Consider the following 18,178-nt stretch of genomic DNA (forward strand, 5'->3'; position numbering starts at 1 on the left):
CAGAGGCCTTCAGAATCTAATCCTCACCTACCTTTCCAGTGTTTTTATACTTCACTCCCATTTCCAGTGACACCGGCCTCCTTGCTCTTCCTCGGTTGGTCATCTCCTGTTTTTGTGCATTTTCTCTGGCTGTTTGCCATGCACTTGTCACTTGCTTTTCTGGCTTTCTAAAATTAAATTCTATCTCCTGCAAGAATTTATCTCCAATCCTCCTTATGCTCTTACCTTCTATCTCCAATTTATTCTGTGTGTAACTGGTTTGTTCATAGTTGTTTTCATATTGTTCATTAGACTGTTAGTTCCTTCAAAACAGGAGCTGTTTTTTTGTTTTATTATGTCCTCAACATTTAGCACAGTGCCTTGGGCATAGAAGCACTTAGTAAATGTTTGTTGACTTGAAGTGGAATTAAATCTTTGGGGATTATAGGAATAGCATTAATTATAAGAAAACAATGAATGTAGATTCCATGACTGACCTTCAAGTTGTGACAAACACTAGAAGACTGGTAGGTTAATGGCCCAGGATTGATTCTTAAGAGGGGAGAGGAATTCTCTTCTGAAAGTGTGGTATCTTCCAATTTTGTTTATAGTCAGAGGTTTGGATAAGGTGGAAGAAAGGTATAAAATTGTTTTCAGATAAAGGAGAGTAGTGTTTCTGTAGGATTGACTAAAAGACAATAAATGGGAAGTGAATGGAGAGAAAATGCTTAATGTTGAGGTAGCAGAAGGTGGATTGAATATAAACTTTGAGGTTTTATTGTGGCATAAACTTGGAAGCATTGTTATATTTTTTTGAAAGAGGACCTCTGGATTTCCTAGCATTTGGGGATATATTTGTAGAATTTAAATATATAGGATAATTTTTCATATTGACTAGAAGATCCATTCCATATCACAATTAAAATTCAGATAAATTTCTGACTCTACTTGAATAGTTGGGAGATAAAACAGAAATTTGAAAACTATGTTCTTATAAAATTGTTATTTTTAAATTTTTTTCTTAGTGACCTATTTGTTACTTAAAAAAAAAATTTGTTACTTAAATTTCAGGAACACTTATCATATTTCCACTTTGTTGGGCGAATAATGGGAATGGCTGTATTTCATGGACATTACATTGATGGTGGTTTCACGTTGCCTTTTTATAAACAATTACTTGGAAAGTCAATTAATTTGGATGACATGGAGTTGGTTGATCCAGATCTTCACAACAGCTTAGTTTGGATACTGTATGTATTGATTCTTTCTCTATATAATATAGTAGACAAGTACCTTTGAAGTATTTCCACTTGAAAATATTATTTTCAGAGTATACTACATAGTCAGATTATTTCATTGGACAACCTAGAAAGGGAAAACAAAATTTTATGTACTTGGTGAAGTTTAATTTTCTTTATGATTGGTCTGCTTAACACTTACTTAAGATAGTAGCAAAATTAGTAAATAACTTAAATGTTTTATTTAACATGAAAGAAAATTCTGATTCAATAAGATAATACCTCTTTATCTTTTATATATATATATAGATATAGATATAGATAGATAGATAGATATAGATATGTGTGTATGTATGTATGTTTCAGATTTTTCAATTATGTGCCTTCTTATTTTTTCCCTTTCTAGTGAGAATGATATTACAGGTGTTTTGGATCATACCTTTTGTGTTGAACATAATGCTTATGGTGAAATTATTCAGCATGAACTTAAACCAAATGGCAAAAGCATCTCAGTTACAGAAGACAATAAAAAAGAATATGTGAGGTGAATACTTTTTTGTTCTACTGCGTTGTTTTTTGAAAACTGCTTATTTAGCATAGAAAAACAACATTAATCTTAGCTTTAATATAAAAATACTTGTGCTATTTCAGTGATACTAACCACAGTTTATGAATTATAAAGTTTGTTATGATATGAGTGCAAGAAATATTTTTCATACTTTTAGAAATATTATGAGAATTGGAGAGTGTTGAGATAATGTAGTTCTTGAGTAATGTAAGTTTGAATCTAATTTAATTTAAGATTTCACAGAGTCATAGAGTTGGAAGAAACCTTAGGGATCAGATCAACCTGAACCTTTAAAAAAAAAAAAAATCCTCTCTTTAGAGTATATGACATATGGTCATCCATTTTGATTTGTAGACTTCCAGTGAAAGGGAATCTATTAACTTCTGAGGCAGCCCATTCCACTTTTGGTAGTTCAAATTTCTTTATATTTAACCTGTTTTAGTCATTGCACCTTCCACTTACGTTCCTAGAACAACATACCCCTCTATATTGCATATATAGTAAATTTTATGAGACTATCACCAGCAAAAGCTCATGCAGAGCCAGTACTGAATAAATGTTTGGCAAATTTAATTAAATAGATAAATTCTACTCTCTTGCTTATTTTTATTTATCTCTCAAATTGATCTGTCCTTAGCTAGGATTTTTAAACAACTATTTCAATCAAATATTAAATATTTATTAATCACTTCTTGTATGCCAATTATTCTACTAGGTGCTAGAGATACCCATCTGCCAAATAGGTGAAATATTCTAATTAGGGAACAACAACATGTACATATATAAATATATATATATAATAGAGAAAAAAATAATTTTGGGGTAAAATACACTAGCTGCTAGGGGATGAGGAAAGACTTTCATGGTGGTGTTTGAACTGAACCTTGTAGGAAACTAGGAATTCTAAGATAATAAAATGAGAAGGAAGTACATTCTGGGCATAAAAGTCAATCAACAAGTACTTAATGTGTATCAAGACCTGTGCTAAACAACAGTGATACAAAGAAAGGTAAAAAAATACCACAGTCTCTGATCTCAAGGATACTACATTCTAATAATGAAGAATATAAGATATACAGTATATATCAGGGATTGGGGTTTTTAGGTGTTTTGGCAGTCCACTGAAATCTGTGGGCCCTTTCTGAGAATAATTTTTTTTAATGTATAAGATAAAATGTGAAGAAAGGCAGTGATTTTGAAATGTAATTAGCAAAATATTTTAAAAACCAGATCATGCAACTCAGATTGACAGTCCTTAATCTTGGAGCTAGGTAAGTGAGTATGAGTAAAGGGTTTGGTAATGGGAAAGGCCTCTTGCAGAAGGAGATATTTGAGCTGAATCTTGAAGGAAATCAAGAACCTAGCAGTCAGAGATGGAGGAGAGCACTCCAGATGTGAGGGGGTACGAAACTGAGGCAGGACAGCCACTGCTAATGCACAGAATAAAAGATGTCTATGTGAGGAAAATAATTAGTACGATGGTATAGTTGTATTGTTGAGAGTGTGGAAGGAAGTGTAGTAACGAGACTTGAAAGGTAGAAAGAGGAGCCAGGTTGTGAATGACTTTAAATGTCAAGTAGAGGACTTTGTGTTTGATCCTTTAGTAGCAAAGACTGGAATTTATTGAGTAAGGATTTAAGTGGTAAAAACTGTGCTTTACAAATGTCATTCTGCTAGTTTTCTAGAAGAGAATTGGATTCAGGAGAGACTTGAGATTGGGAAACCAATTAGGAGACCATTGCAATAGTCCAGGCAAGAGATAATGAGTACCTAGTAGTGAAATGGTGAGGAAAGCATGGACAGAGATGTAGCGTCAAGGAGAATGAAAAATCAAGAACAATATAGAGGTCACAAATTTGGGAGACTAGAAGGGTAGTAGTATATTTAGAAATGAGGTGGGAAAAAGGAAGAAGATAAGATCTATTTAGATGCTCTGAATTCCTTCTCATCTCTTCCCACTCTTATGTTTTTCACAGATAAGGAAACTGGGACCCAGAGAAGTTAAGTGACTTGTCTAGAGTCACAAAGGAATTAAGTTAGGAGTTTGAAATAACTGAAAATAACAGAAACTTATCCCTCCTGACAGATTTGAATACCGCATGCATGAGGAAGGTCATGGTTGTAGGAACAGGCATGCTACACTAATATGCAAAACTGTAAAATAATTTGTCTGGTAAAAACTTTATTTAAAAGGGAGGGCTAATCAAGGGGAATGATTTTCACCAGCTTTGAATGATACTTTTCCGATTTTGATTTTAATATTTCACGGTTTTGTTAGGTTTAAAGATTTCTCTAAGCAGTTTATCAAAACAAATTTTTGGGATCCAGCTGTCTAAAGATGGCTACTTGAACAGAGCCAAAAACAGTCCTATTCACATAGATACTGTTTTTAACAGTAAGTTTGAATTATACTACACCAAATAATGATCCAGAAAACTAATTAAAAACTATAGGTAGTGACTTTTCATATTAGAACTATTCAAAAAAGTCGATCAGAAATCTATGGACAATAGGAAAAGGGACCTACTTAAAGTCAATGCCTTAAACTCTAGTTAGCAGTACCTATACTCAAGAACCTTCAAGAGATGAGACAGAGATACCTAGAGCCTTCATGACTTTGTCCTAAGACAGCAAATCTGGCAGTGCTAACGTATTCAAGAACTTAAAACATGGATTTTTAGAGACTGATGGGAGAGGATAGCAATCAGTTTAATCCCTATGGTTGTTATAAGCACTAAGAGAGGGAAATCCCATATTCATGAGTCTGAGTTCCCTAGCACTCTATCTTGAAATTCCATAGAAGTCTCTGAACATGCTACAGTTTGAACTTAAAGAGCCAGGAGATGTTGTTACAAGAACTCAGGTGACCTAATCAAACGTAAGCAAAGGTAACCACTTTACCCCAAAGAGCAGCAGGAAGGTGGAACCTGGCACATAAAATCCTGATTCAGGAATTAAGGCTGAGAGTGAATAAACACACTCCAAATCAGTATAAAGAAAAATATATATAGAGAGAAATGCCCCAAAATTCAGCCTTGGAAGTACCATAACAATTGCAAGCAGAGCATGAAAGGAAAAATGGATTTTCCACGAGTTCTGTATACATATCTAGAATAAAGCAAGAGATTGAAAATTGATTTGAAAAATAGTATTAAAATAAGAATTTATAAATTTAGTTTAGAACCAAAATAGTAGTAAATTTCACCCAAGTAATAGACTCCTTAAAAATTAGAATAGCTCAAACCAAAAGCTTCATGTTCTAAAAATTAGTTCTAAAGCCAGAAAATATTGGAATAAAACCAAAGTTTTTTTTTTTTTAAATAGGAGGATATCTATCTGTAAAACAAGTCAAAGGGAAATAGTTTAAGAAACATTAGATTACCTGAAAACCACAATAAAATCTTGTACATTATTTCAAGAAATTATAAATGAAAACTATAGGGCAAAGTAAAAGTAAAATAACGTTTTGAAAGAAATCTCCAAAAGAAAAATCCCAGGATTGTTATGGCCAAAATCCAAAGCTTCTACATTAAAGAAAAATACTGTAAGGATCTAGGAATCACAGTTGGGATTCTAAAGGATCTAGTAGCTTCTGCTAAAAACCAAAGATCTTAAAATATGATATTTTAAAAGGCAAAAGATAAAAAATTTAAAGCCAAGAGTAACCTATCCTGCCAAGCTGAATAAAATCACACGGAGGAAAATATAGACCTTTAATATGCAGTAGAGGGTTTCCAAGTATTCCTGTTGAAAAATCTAGAGCTGACTTTTTTGTGGTGTCAGACAATTGAAAATTGAAAATGTCTACCAATTAGGGAATGCTGAAAAAGTTGTATACAGTTATGCTATTGGAAATGACAAGCAGAATATTCCCAAAAAAACCTTAGAATAATTACATGAACATTGATGCAAAGTGAAATGAGTAGAACACTGTACACAGTAATAGCAATAGTAGGATGATCAATTAGGAATGACTTAGCTATTCTCAGCACTCTATTATCTAAGACAGTAATGAAAGACTTATGGTGAAAAATGCTGTACACATTTAGAGAAACAACTGATGGAGTATGATTTCAGAATGAATCATAGTTTTTCACTTCTTTCTTTTTCTTGCTTTATTTTTAATTTTCTTTTCAGTATGTCTAATATGGAAATGTGTTTTTCATTTCTCATGAATGCCTTCTGAATAGGAGAGGGAGAGAGTATTCAGAACTTAAAATTTTATTTTTAAAATGCATATTAAAGTTAAAAATCTTAACAGAATCTAGAGCTGAGTAGGAACTTTGAAATGCAAGCAAGAATCAATTGAAACCTAGAAATATAAACTTTTTTGCACAATTGGAATCAGCTATAAATTAAAGTGCTAACATTCTATTAGGTGAGAAAACAAATGAGGTAACAAAAAAGAAAAAAATGTAAAAAAAAGAAAATGAGTGATCTATTGAAATATTTTTTAAAATGCACAGAGAACAGAAATTCAGAAAGAAATGTAGAAAAGCCAGTCAATTTTGAAAGTAACATGTTTAATTTTTTTTTAAAGCAAAAGGTGTGAAAAAGAGATGCACAGTTTTTTTGGCAGTCTTTTTGTATTCTGTCTCATATATAGAAATGCTAATTTTTTTATGGTGGTTCTGAAGTTTAGAATAAAAATTTTTTCAAAAATTGTGTGTCTGCATGTGTATATATATAAATTACTACCTAGTAAACTACCTTTCACCCCACAAAATAGAAATCCTTCTTGTAAAAAATAGGTTTTTATCAAGTAAAACAAACCAATAAATTGATGACCATTGTATTTGTATCTTTAGTACCTAGCCGAGGATAGGTATTTTTTAGTTGATCAGTAAATATTAAATAAATTTAAATATTAATTAAAATTAAATAAGTTAAATATTTATTGAGTGAGTACCTCAAGAGGTAAGAAATACCTTTTATCATTCATCTTCTGACTTGATTATCTTCATGATTTTTAAGCCTTTTGAAACTTTAAAATTTATAAATTATGAAAGGTTAAACAAGTGATGAAAATCACATTATAGAAATAGTACAATTGACCTTTGGTCACTGAATCATTAGATTTTGAAGAGATTTTTAAAACTGCCAACAAACACTCATTCAGAAAGATAGAAACTTAATAAAAGTGATTAATATTTCCTCCCAATTTCTGTCAAGTATTCTAAAACAAAATCCATAAAATTTTTAAGAAAAATTAAGTAAAAAGTTATTGCTTTTATTTTAAGGGAATCTTTGCATTTATTTAGAGTCACATATAGTAAAATATTAGGAAAAGTTGCAATCCAGCATTTAAGTTTGATGAAAAGTATTTTTGCTACCATTTTCTTAGAATATATTAATATTAAAACAGTCCCTGCATTTGACTAAAAAAATACTTGAAATCAAACAGCTTTATATCTTTAAATAAGAACTTTTAAAATAGAGTTTTAAAAATTATTTTAGAATGTTTCTCTTGACAATGAAGGACTTCCCTCTGAAAACTGGCTCTCTTTTAGTCTCTCTACCAGCCTATGCTTTTGTCTGATTATTCAAATACGAATTTCACTATCATTTAAAGACCTTCACAACTTTGCTTTCCAGATCCAGATGGCTCTGGAGGAAGAAGTGAGGCTGGTGACCTTGCCCAGCCCTCCCTCACTTAAATCTAATTCACTTGCACGTCATGGCATTCCCTCTTTGATGTCACGATCCCTTTTCAAGAATGAAAGACAAATAACAACACTGCTTTCTTTCACATACATTTCAGTCTAGATGAACTGGCCTTGCTTTTCCATGTCCTGTTCCTATGTCTTAGCAAAGGCTGGATGTTCTGTGTGCCTGGAATTTACCCCTGTATCTCTATTCTTAACCCCTAATTTTCTTCAAAATTTCTGTTAAGTTGCCATGTGCTGTAAAAGGCCATTCTTTACATCTCTGCATTTGTACCATCCTATATATTAATTATGCCCTCCCCCTAGCCACTAATACCTCTTTTCAGCCTACATTTTTATTTTGTGTATATTATAAATTAACATTGTTACGTGTTGTCTCCCTTGACAATATATAAGTTTATTTGAGAGCAGGTTTTTTTTTTCATTTTTATCTATATGTCCCCCAAATCTAGCACCGTACCTGACACATGTAGATGACTGATTTTTTAAAATGCTTATTTTATTGTATTAGATGTTTGAAAACTTAACATTGCCAAGTTACATGTTCTTCCAGCAACATTATTGAATGTTTGATTGTTTTACTTGGATATATATATGAATCATGAGATCATGAGAGACTTCTGTATTATTATTATAGGCTTTACGTAAACTGGAGATTTTTACGAGGAATTGAAGCTCAGTTTCTGGCTCTGCAGAAGGGATTTAATGAAGTAATACCCCAACCTCTACTGAAAACATTTGATGAAAAAGAACTAGAGGTCAGTAATAATACATTGTGTTATCAAGTGTTCTGAGACAAAGTAAATAGAATAGATTTTTGTTTTCCCAAGTATAATTTCTATTAGCTTCACTCTTGCACATTGTCTTCTCCTAACTTAATACACACACACACACACACACACACACACACATTGAGATTTTAAATTATGGAAGGTAGAATTGGAAAAGGACCATAGTGATCCTTTAGATCAACCTTGCCTTTTTAAAAATGAGAAAACTCGAGCATAGGGATAGGAAGCCATTCTCCAGTGTTACAGAAGTATAAATTGCTGGATTTGAGTCTAGATTCTCTGGTTCCAGTTCCAGTCTCTTCCATTTTACCATACTGCTGTTTATTATTACTGCGTGGCCCCAAGTTATTATCCATTGTAGTGAGAATTTAAGGAAACATGAATAATTTTAAATGACATTCCATTCACTACCTTCCTACTGAAAAGTACAGTGTTTAAAAGCTAAAAGGAAGAATGGAATTCAAAGGACAAATTGTGTGATCAAACTGAATGATGATAATAGAAACTGAATATTTGGGAAAGTTTTCTTTACTTTACAAAGTTTGTATTTGTCCCTAAATCGAAAACATTTCCAACTTTCATGATTCATTTTTACATTGAAATGAGATATAAATTTACCTGTGCAATTGCCACTATGCTGTTAAGTACCTGGTATTGCTTAAGGGTGGAGACACTGTCCATCTATGTCCAAACACTGGGACTGTTTTTTATTTTCTTCTTATTCCCAGTTTAGTTCATTACCTGGCATAAATGATAAATAACTGTTGATTCCTATTCATATTCTACATAATAATTCTCATTTTGATAGCATCTTAAGGTTTACAAAGTGCTTTCCTCAAAGCAGTTCTGCATAGTATGTGTATATATGTTTAGAGGTGCATATATGTACCTATGCAAACATATAAATCCATTTAGTGAGTTCTAAAGTATAACATTCAGTATAAAGTATGGATTATGTCTTAAATCCTACAATATGAGGCTCTTAATCTGTATTATTTCATTTGTAACCAATTGTGTACCAAAGATCTCTGATTTATCACTCAAAAATGGATGAACTGAGATGATTTTTCCCCCTTTACCTCTTCACTTATTCTTTTGCATGTCTTTTCTGTATTAGATCACAATAATTGTTTAAGATTTTTAAGTTTGCTAAGTTGTTCCTCTTCCAATGAAGGGTGACAATTCTAGCAAATATTGATCTTGTTTTCCTCACTTCAAGTCACTCTTGCACTTCGTCACTATCATAGATTTTAGTAAGAGTTTGGGAGATTGTTTCTTAGATATTCTTTGTAGTTGCCTAATACAAGGACCAACCCTATCTCCTAACAGTTCTGGTTATTAAGTATTATTCGACTGATTATAAGTTACCTAACACCATCTTTTCAGCTACTAAGCATTTTACTTTGTGTTAGGGAAATTTATTGAATAGATAATATCTTAGAATTAAAGCAATGCATTTCTGTTATAGTTCCATTTTTCTTACTACATTTCCTTGTAAATTGCGTCCCTTCTTTTGGCTCAGTTTCCTTACATGAAAAATGAGAGTATTAGATCATTTTTAATGTTCTTTCCTGCTCCGACCTTGTCAGGTTCATTATAGAATTTCTAGATGTTCTATCCATCAAAACAAATACTGCAAAAGATTTTAATATAGAATATTATTAGAATTTTTCATAATTAGTTGCTTGTCTATTTGTTTGTCCAACAGCTCATCATCTGTGGGCTGGGGAAAATTGATGTTAATGACTGGAAAGTAAACACACGGTTGAAACACTGTACCCCAGATAGCAATATTGTGAAATGGTTCTGGAAGGCTGTGGAACTTTTTGATGAAGAAAGGAGAGCACGATTACTTCAGTTTGTAACAGGATCTTCCAGAGTGCCTTTGCAGGGATTTAAAGCTTTACAAGGTGACAATAATTTGAAAGTCTTTTCATGGATGTGGAAACTTTACAGATGGATTAACTTAAGAGCATAAGTATGGGTCCTCTTTGCTCATATTGTTCTTTGTTAGTAGTTCCAGTAGTTTTCACATCACCTTGCTTATCTTGGATTCTTCAAATGTGTATCTCTTCCCATTCCCTTAATTTACCTGCAAATTAGAAGGATCACTCTATAACCATTAGTGTCATATACAGTTTTTTTATACTGGATATATAGGAAAAATCATTCTTTGATTTTTAGCTACAAAAACTATTTATAGAGTTTATTAGATTATATTTATGCAAGAGGAAGCCAAACAGAAATAAGTTTGTTCTCCATGTACCTTTATGCCTTGTACTGTCTACTTTCAAATGGCATAAATGGATACGACTTAATTCATTAGTTCCCTTTGTAGTTATTGCTTTCTTGAATTCCTAACAGCTGAATCCAAAATTTATATTTTCTTGGATTGGCTAATTTGTTACAAGATTGTGGAATGGTTTTTTGTAGAAAATAAAAGTTAGCAGTGGGTTTTTAATTACAAATTTTCTTCAGAAATGTTTTACTAGAAAAGAATGCTTTTCCTCCTAAAGTTTACTATCTACTTCCAAATACAGTATTGCTTCCTTTTAACCATTGTAAGCTTGTGCATGATAATTTCATTCTAAGAGTAGTGATTGATTTAATGTACTAATTCATTTTTACTTCATTTACAGGTGCTGCAGGCCCAAGACTATTTACAATACACCAGATTGATGCTAGTACTAACAACCTGCCAAAAGCTCATACTTGGTAAGTTTTTTTTTTTTTTTTCTATTTAATGTAGAAAAATAGGGATAGCCAGGTGTCACAATAGATAGAGCACTGGCTCTGGAATTAGGAGGTGCTGAGTTCAAATCCAGTCTCAAACATTTGACACTAGCTGTGTGTCCTGGGCAAGTCACTTAACTCCAATCACTCCCCCAAAATTAAATAAATAAATAATGAGGAAAAAGTTAAGAGAATGAAACAGATTTTTTCCCCCTTTAACGTTGTTACATTTAGACAAAATTGAATGAGAAAGGATTTGTATTCAACTATTACTAGCAGACAGGTTTTAAGTGTCTTGCATTTTTTCTCACAGGTTTCTAATGTAAGTTTCAATCTTTTTAAAATCTTTTTATAATTACACTATATTAAGATACGACTAAAAGCGAATCCTTAGCAGGAGAGGAACTTTTAAAAGTTTTGCTTTTGTTAGGAGGTTACAATTTACAGTTAAGTAAAGTACAAAAAACCCATAAACAATTATCCATTGGGTATAATTTCTATTTTGGTGGAGTATTGATTTCTTTTTCTGTCTTTATGATAGATATAAACAAAAAATGCATAGAAACTTCGTCTAAAGTTTAAACTTTGTAAACAAATACTTTCAGTAGCAGTATATACATTCATGCAATCCTCTTATCTACCTATTCACAGCTTCAATCGAATAGACATTCCACCCTATGAAAGCTATGAAAAGCTTTATGAGAAGCTGCTAACAGCCATTGAAGAGACATGTGGATTTGCTGTGGAATGACAAACTTTGCCAACTTCTTGGAACTCCATTTATATGTTTGATTGCTAGCCCTTCTCCCTCTTCCCCCAACCAAGATTCAAGAAATGCTTGAAATACAGGAACACTTTTTCCCTTTTCTATCCCAGGACACCATGAGGGGGAAGGGTTGTTTTGGAATTTCCTTTCTGAGAAAAAAAATTGGCCTTTGCCATGAGGCCACTCCGCTGCTATTTTTAAAACTATTATCTTGAACCTACAGAATGCTGACTTTTCCTATGTTTTCAAAGTCTAGCAGTATTCTACTCTTAAAGACTACTATTATTTTTATAAAAGGTAATCTATTTTGTTTACCTATCAGAATTTGCCTTTCTAAAACATCAAGACACAATTTCAGCAGTCGGTACAAGTAACATTTCAGCTTCACTGCACACATACCAAACAGCTACTATACAAACTCTTTTTAAAAAGAAAAATAAAGTTATTTTTGGATTACTCTAATTTTGGATAAATTTGGCTAAAAGAATCATTAACCTTTTAAGCAAGCCACTTACATATTTAATTGCATTTTCTTATAGTAAAGCATTATATTCTTCATTATATATTGAATATAATTGTTCACTAGGTGGGTCTTTTAAAATATTTTTTCAAGCATGGATTTCCTGAAAAACAATTTTCCTATTTTGGTTTTTATTTATATCATGTCAGATTTTTAATGCAACTACTGTTTTAGTGATTTTAACATTGGACATAATACTTTGTGTTCATGGTGTCCCTATTTTTTAAGAGACTTTTAAAAAAGACTTTTATAGTGAGTCACCATTATCAAGTATTTCGAATTTGCATTTCATCTTAAATGAAAATGCTGCATTTTCTTAACTCCTAAAAGCATATTGATGGCATAGGTTCAGTCTTATTTTTAGATATACTATTTTTTAAGAACCAAAGTTCCTTATGTCAAAGTACATCTAGTTGGTTATATATTAATTGATGTATCAAGAATTCTATCAGGTAAATCATATTTAACCTTTGTTTAGCTGCTCATGATATGGAGGTCTACCCAAATTATGACAAAGGGAAAATTAATTCTAAAGGTAATTTTTAGTTCCACTTTTACATAACAGTACAGTATGTAGGGTGTATGTATTGAAAGTGAAGTCAAAAAAGCTTACCAGTCCCCAAAATAAAAAAAGAGAGTAAATTTATACATAAATGTAGAAACACATGAATTTAAGTGAGGTAAAGTGTACTATAAATTAAGAAGTTAATTTTGAAAGCAAGTTGATAAATCTAATGGCCAGCACTTTGGCACTAAAAATTGGCATATATTGCAAAGTATATAAACTTGGTTTGGCTTGCTCCTTGAGATCCCTGGCCAGCAGGAAGTAGTGGAAATATTGGTGTAAAGAATTAGAAAAATAATGAAGTCATGAGTGGGTTTCTAACTTCAATCATCAGAAAAATCCACTTTAACATGTATATGAGAAATAATCAAGAATAGCAATTTTTGATGAATAAAAATTAGTTGTTTTGTTTTTTTTTTTTTTTTTGCAAATGAACAGGCTCACTTTATCTTGTAATATAGTGTCAAAATTTTATTTTACCAAATTTTACTGCTACTGCAAGCAATTTAGTTATAGTTATCCATTTCTCCAAGGTAAGATCACTGCATGGCCTAATAGCTAATACTTTGTGAAGCAGTATTAATGAGATTATATTTTTCCACTGTTAATGGACATAACATGTGAACTTATTGAAATGTGCAGAAACTGCATTTCTATACTCTTGATCAACTGATAGTTTTAAGTTTCACATTAAACATTTCATTAGTGTAGATCCATTGTTATTCTAATATTAGGCACTAGTATAGTTTTCATTTGTACACAGTCTTTAGAAAATCTTCCCAAATCAAGGAATGGTTGTAAAAACCAGAACTGTCAGGGATGCAGCACACAGTAACAATGAAACATTTCTAGGAATTATTTTAATGTATAATATGGAGCAGGAATATACCATCACTTTTGAGTGCCTTTTTACCTTTAATAATAAGGACTTTTTGAATAGAGCTTTAAGACAAATCATAAGTCAAAAGTATGCATACATACTTCTTTGTAATTTACAGGAATACATTGACCCATCAGATTTCAGTTTTCAAAATCATGTCAGCTGGTTACTTTCAAATAGGTGCTAAAAAAAAAGAGAGAGAGAGAGAGAGAAACAACTTCGTGTTTTATTGAACTTTGGACCCCATGAGTAATGTGAATATTTATATCCAAATGTCATTCTTAGCAAGTTTTCCTTTTACCAATTCTCTATTTGCATTAAGCTTCAGAAATGTCATTGTATTTTCATGCTTTTCAATTATGAAGCAATGATTATTTTGTAACAGTTCTCCTACAATAGAGATGAGTTTCAGAGGATTTTATTTCTTGATGTAAAGAATTTTGTAACAGTGCTGTGTACAGTGTAAATTCAAAAACAAACAAACAAAAATTTTGCACATAGTTTCAGTTGCCCTAGATTGATTTATTTTTACCAAATGTTTTTTGTTGTTGTTTACTATAGTCCAGAGCACACAAGGCTCCTGTTAAAATCCCTTTTTATTTTTAAATCTTTTTTTTTTTTTTTCACAACACTAAATCCATTTTGAACTTACGTTGTGTTTTAACTGACATTGGTGGAAGAGATTTTTGCTTCCTCATCAAAATGTGTGCTTCTTCCATCCTTCATTTTTATTTTAGCAGCTATCTCTTTCAGACTTTAAACTTCATCATAATCAGAAACCATTTTTAATATTTTAAATACTATATTAGGATGATGACTCTTCCAAATGCTAAGAATTTTGTTTTGTCTCTAGGTGTAATTAGTTTAATTGGTGTAATATTATCCTCTCCTTTAAACTGACTTTTTGAAGGTTTATCATTTCCATTGTATTTATTAAAGAGTGTTTTAGCATTGATATTCTTTGTATTTTCACCCAGCTGTTACATGAGCTTTATCAATAACATCTGTATAAATGGTTTAATTTTTTTTAAAACTCTGTGCCCATGCAGAACTTGAGTAATAAATTGTATGCTGTTTGCACCATCACACCATATGATTTTTAAAAAAACGTGAGTTTTCAGTGCCTTTTTAAAAAAGCTTTATTCTAATTCCATAATTTGCCTTTCATGTACACTTGCAACAGAAGATTCATAAAGGGAAGGCAGAAAAGAGAATGCATGTTTATGTATTGTACCAAGTTCTAATTTCATTTGGATGCCATGAAATTCTGGTTGCCTTATCTTTGAACATATTGGTAAAACTGTCACATAGGGTTATGTTCCCTGGAAATCTTTATTTCAGTGAATTTTGCTAGTAGCTTGTTTTGAATTACTTTTTAAAAAGATAATCACTTAAGCTGCCTGAGCTAATCTCCATACTCTGGATAGAATAACTTAAAGTAAAAATATGTTGAACTTTATTCAGTGTTCAAAGCAAACAAACTTTTTTTAACTGAAGCCTTTTAAATATGTAACCCATCGATTTAGGATTTTGCCTCTTTTTAATCAGAAAAGTGTAGTTGTAATAACGATTTTTCAATGATATTGGACCTGGAAATAATGTATATAGAATAGTGATAGATAATGATAGCCAAGATTTTAAAGTTTTGATGTTTTTCTAGCAGAAAAGCAATCTGCTTAGATCATTTTCAAAAATGTAAAGAATGTATTTATGCTTACCCATTTTATATGACTCTCATCTATATCCTACCAAGAGTTTATCACATGGTATCTATACAGCTTGTTAGATATCTTCCTTGCTTTCAGAATGATAGTGAATCACTCTTACTAGCAGTGTGACTTAAGCCAAGTCACTTAACCTCAATAGTCTCACCAAAACAAACACACAAAAAAAGAATGATAGTGGATTTGTGATTCTGTGTGACAAGAAGTATCCTCGTGTCCTTGACTGGAATAGGGAAGTTTAGAAGTGGGCAGGTTTTTTTTTTTTTTTTTAATTATAGCTTTTTATTTACAAGTTATATGCATGGGTAATTTTTCAGCATTGACAGTTGCAAAACCTTTTGTTCCAATTTTTCTCCTCCTCCCCACCCCCTCCCCCAGATGGCAGGTAGACCAATACATGTTAAATATGTTAAAGTATATGTTAAATACAATATATGTATACATGTCTGCACATTTATTTTGCTGCACAAGAAGAATCGGACTTTGAAATAGTACAATTAACCTGTGAAGGAAATAAAAAATGCAGGTGGATAAAAATAGAGGGATTGGGAATTCTATGTAGTGGTTCACACTCACTTCTCAGAGTTCTTTTGCTGGATGTAGCTGGTTCAATTCATTACTCTTCTATTGGAACTAATTTTTTTCGTCTCTTTGTTGAAGAGGGCCATGTCCATCAGAATTGATCATCATATAGTATTGTTGAAATATATAATGATCTCCTGCTGGTCATTTTTTACAGAACAATAATATTCCATAACATTCATATACCACAATTTATTCAGCCATTATCCAATCGAGGGGCATCCACTCAGTTTCTAGTTTCTGTACACTACAAAGAGAGCTGCCACAAACATTCTTGCACATACAGGTCCCTTTCCTTTCTTGAAGATTTCTTTGGGATATAAGCCAAGTAAAAACACTGCTGAATCGAAGGGTATGCACATTTTGATAACTTTTTGAGCATGATTCCAAATCACTCTCCAGAATGGCTGGAGGCATTCACAATTCCACCAGTTTTCCCACATCCCCTCCAACATTCCGCATTATCTTTCCCTGTCATTCTAGCCAATCTGAGAGGTGTGTAGTGGTATCTCAGAGTTGTCTTAATTTGCATTTCTCTAATTAATAATGATTTGGAGTATCTTTTCATATGACGAAATAGTTTCAATTTCTTCATCTGAGAATTGTCTGTTCATATCCTTTGACCATTTATCAATTGGAAAATGGCTTGATTTCTTACAAATTAGAGTCAATTCTCTATGTATTTTGGAAATGAGGTCTTTATCAGAACCTTTGACTGTAAAAATGTTTTCCCAGTTCATTGCTTCCCTTCTAATCTTGTCTGCATTAGTTTTGTTTGTACAAAAACTTTTCAATTTGATATAATCAAAATTATCTATTTTGTGATCGATATTGATCTGCAGTTCTTTGGTTACAAATTACTTCCTCCTCCACAGGTCTGAGAAGTAAACTATTCTATGTTCTTATTTATAATCTCATTCTTTATGACTAGGTGATGAACCCATTTTGACCTTATCTTGGTGACTTTATTTGTGTGGAAAGTGTTTTGTAGTTTTGCTCATATAGTTCCTGATTTTCCCTTAATAGATTCAGAAGTGGGCAGTTTTAATAAAAGATGAATTCTGTTTTAAATTTTTTGTATTTGAGATGCCTATGAGATATCCAATTTGAGATATCTGAACGGTATAGTGATAGTTTAAGAAAGACTTGGAGTGTGATATTAAAGATTTGCCTGCATAGATAAATATGGAATTGAATGGGAGAATGGAAGTTGTTGAAATCACTAATTAGGGAGCAAAAAGAAAAAGTTTACTTTAGAATTTTGGCTTATATAATAATCTAGATGAAGAACCAGTCAAGGAGTCTAAGAAACAGTGATCAAATATATCTCAAGAGTGTCACAAAAACCCCAAAAGCAGGTGTCCCAAAGGAAGTGATCAGCAGTATCAAATCTTTAAACAAGGATGAGCACTGACCATTAGATTTTGTGACTTTACTAACTTTGGAGGGAACAGTTTTAGTTGAGTGTTTAGGTCAGAATTCAGATTCCAGAATGTTAAGAAGAGAATGAGAAAAGAAGTAGAGTCACTAGTATAGCCTACTTAAGGAACTTTAGCAAATGAAGGGATAAGATCAAGTGAGGGACCTTTTAGGTTTGTTAACTGTTCTGTGATTCACTGAGTGCCTTATTTGAACCAACATCAATCAAACTGGAACAAAGACAGTGCCGGCACGAGGACCTTCTTCAACATTTGATGTGGTTACCCAGGTTGGATTGAGGTGATCTTTTGTATTGGTTCAATTCATTACTCTTCTATTGGAACTGATTTTTTTCAGTTCTGGGTATAGCTGACTCTCTTCATTACTGAACAATTGGAACTGGTTTGAATCATCTCATTGTTGAAGAGAGAGCACATCCTCTTTGTATCTTTTGCTCTTGGATTTTGTTGGTGGTGTATAAGAATGCTGAGGATTTATGGGGATTTATTTTGTAGCCAGCTACTTTGCTAAAATTATGAATTATTTCCAATAGCTTTTTAGTAGAATCTCTGGGGTTTTCTAGGTATACCATCATATCATCTGCAAAGAGTGATAATTTGGTTTCCTCATTGCCTACTCTAATTCCTTTAATCTCTTTCTCGACTCTTATTGCAGAGGCTAGTGTTTCTAATACAATATTGAATAATAATGGTGATAGTGGGCAACCTTGCTTCACTCCAGATCTTA

General features: G+C 32.1%; 1 protein-coding gene across 2 annotated transcripts in view; it reads left to right on the forward strand.

The window, feature by feature from the left end:
* Window positions 1-14,792, forward strand: part of SMURF2 (SMAD specific E3 ubiquitin protein ligase 2) — a 131,808-nt gene extending 117,016 nt beyond the window's left edge. For both annotated transcript variants that reach the window (XM_051995281.1, XM_051995282.1), the window contains 6 exons: window positions 1,051-1,229; window positions 1,624-1,761; window positions 8,089-8,209; window positions 9,951-10,152; window positions 10,882-10,957; window positions 11,627-14,792. In XM_051995281.1, the coding sequence (XP_051851241.1) occupies window positions 1,051-1,229; window positions 1,624-1,761; window positions 8,089-8,209; window positions 9,951-10,152; window positions 10,882-10,957; window positions 11,627-11,726 (816 nt within the window). In that variant the 3' untranslated portion in view covers window positions 11,727-14,792. The remainder of the gene's footprint in view (window positions 1-1,050; window positions 1,230-1,623; window positions 1,762-8,088; window positions 8,210-9,950; window positions 10,153-10,881; window positions 10,958-11,626) is intronic.
* Window positions 14,793-18,178: the final 3,386 nt, after the last annotated feature.

The sequence above is a fragment of the Antechinus flavipes genome, chromosome 4 (genome assembly GCF_016432865.1).
Source record: "Antechinus flavipes isolate AdamAnt ecotype Samford, QLD, Australia chromosome 4, AdamAnt_v2, whole genome shotgun sequence".
NCBI classification, from domain to species: domain Eukaryota; kingdom Metazoa; phylum Chordata; class Mammalia; order Dasyuromorphia; family Dasyuridae; genus Antechinus; species Antechinus flavipes.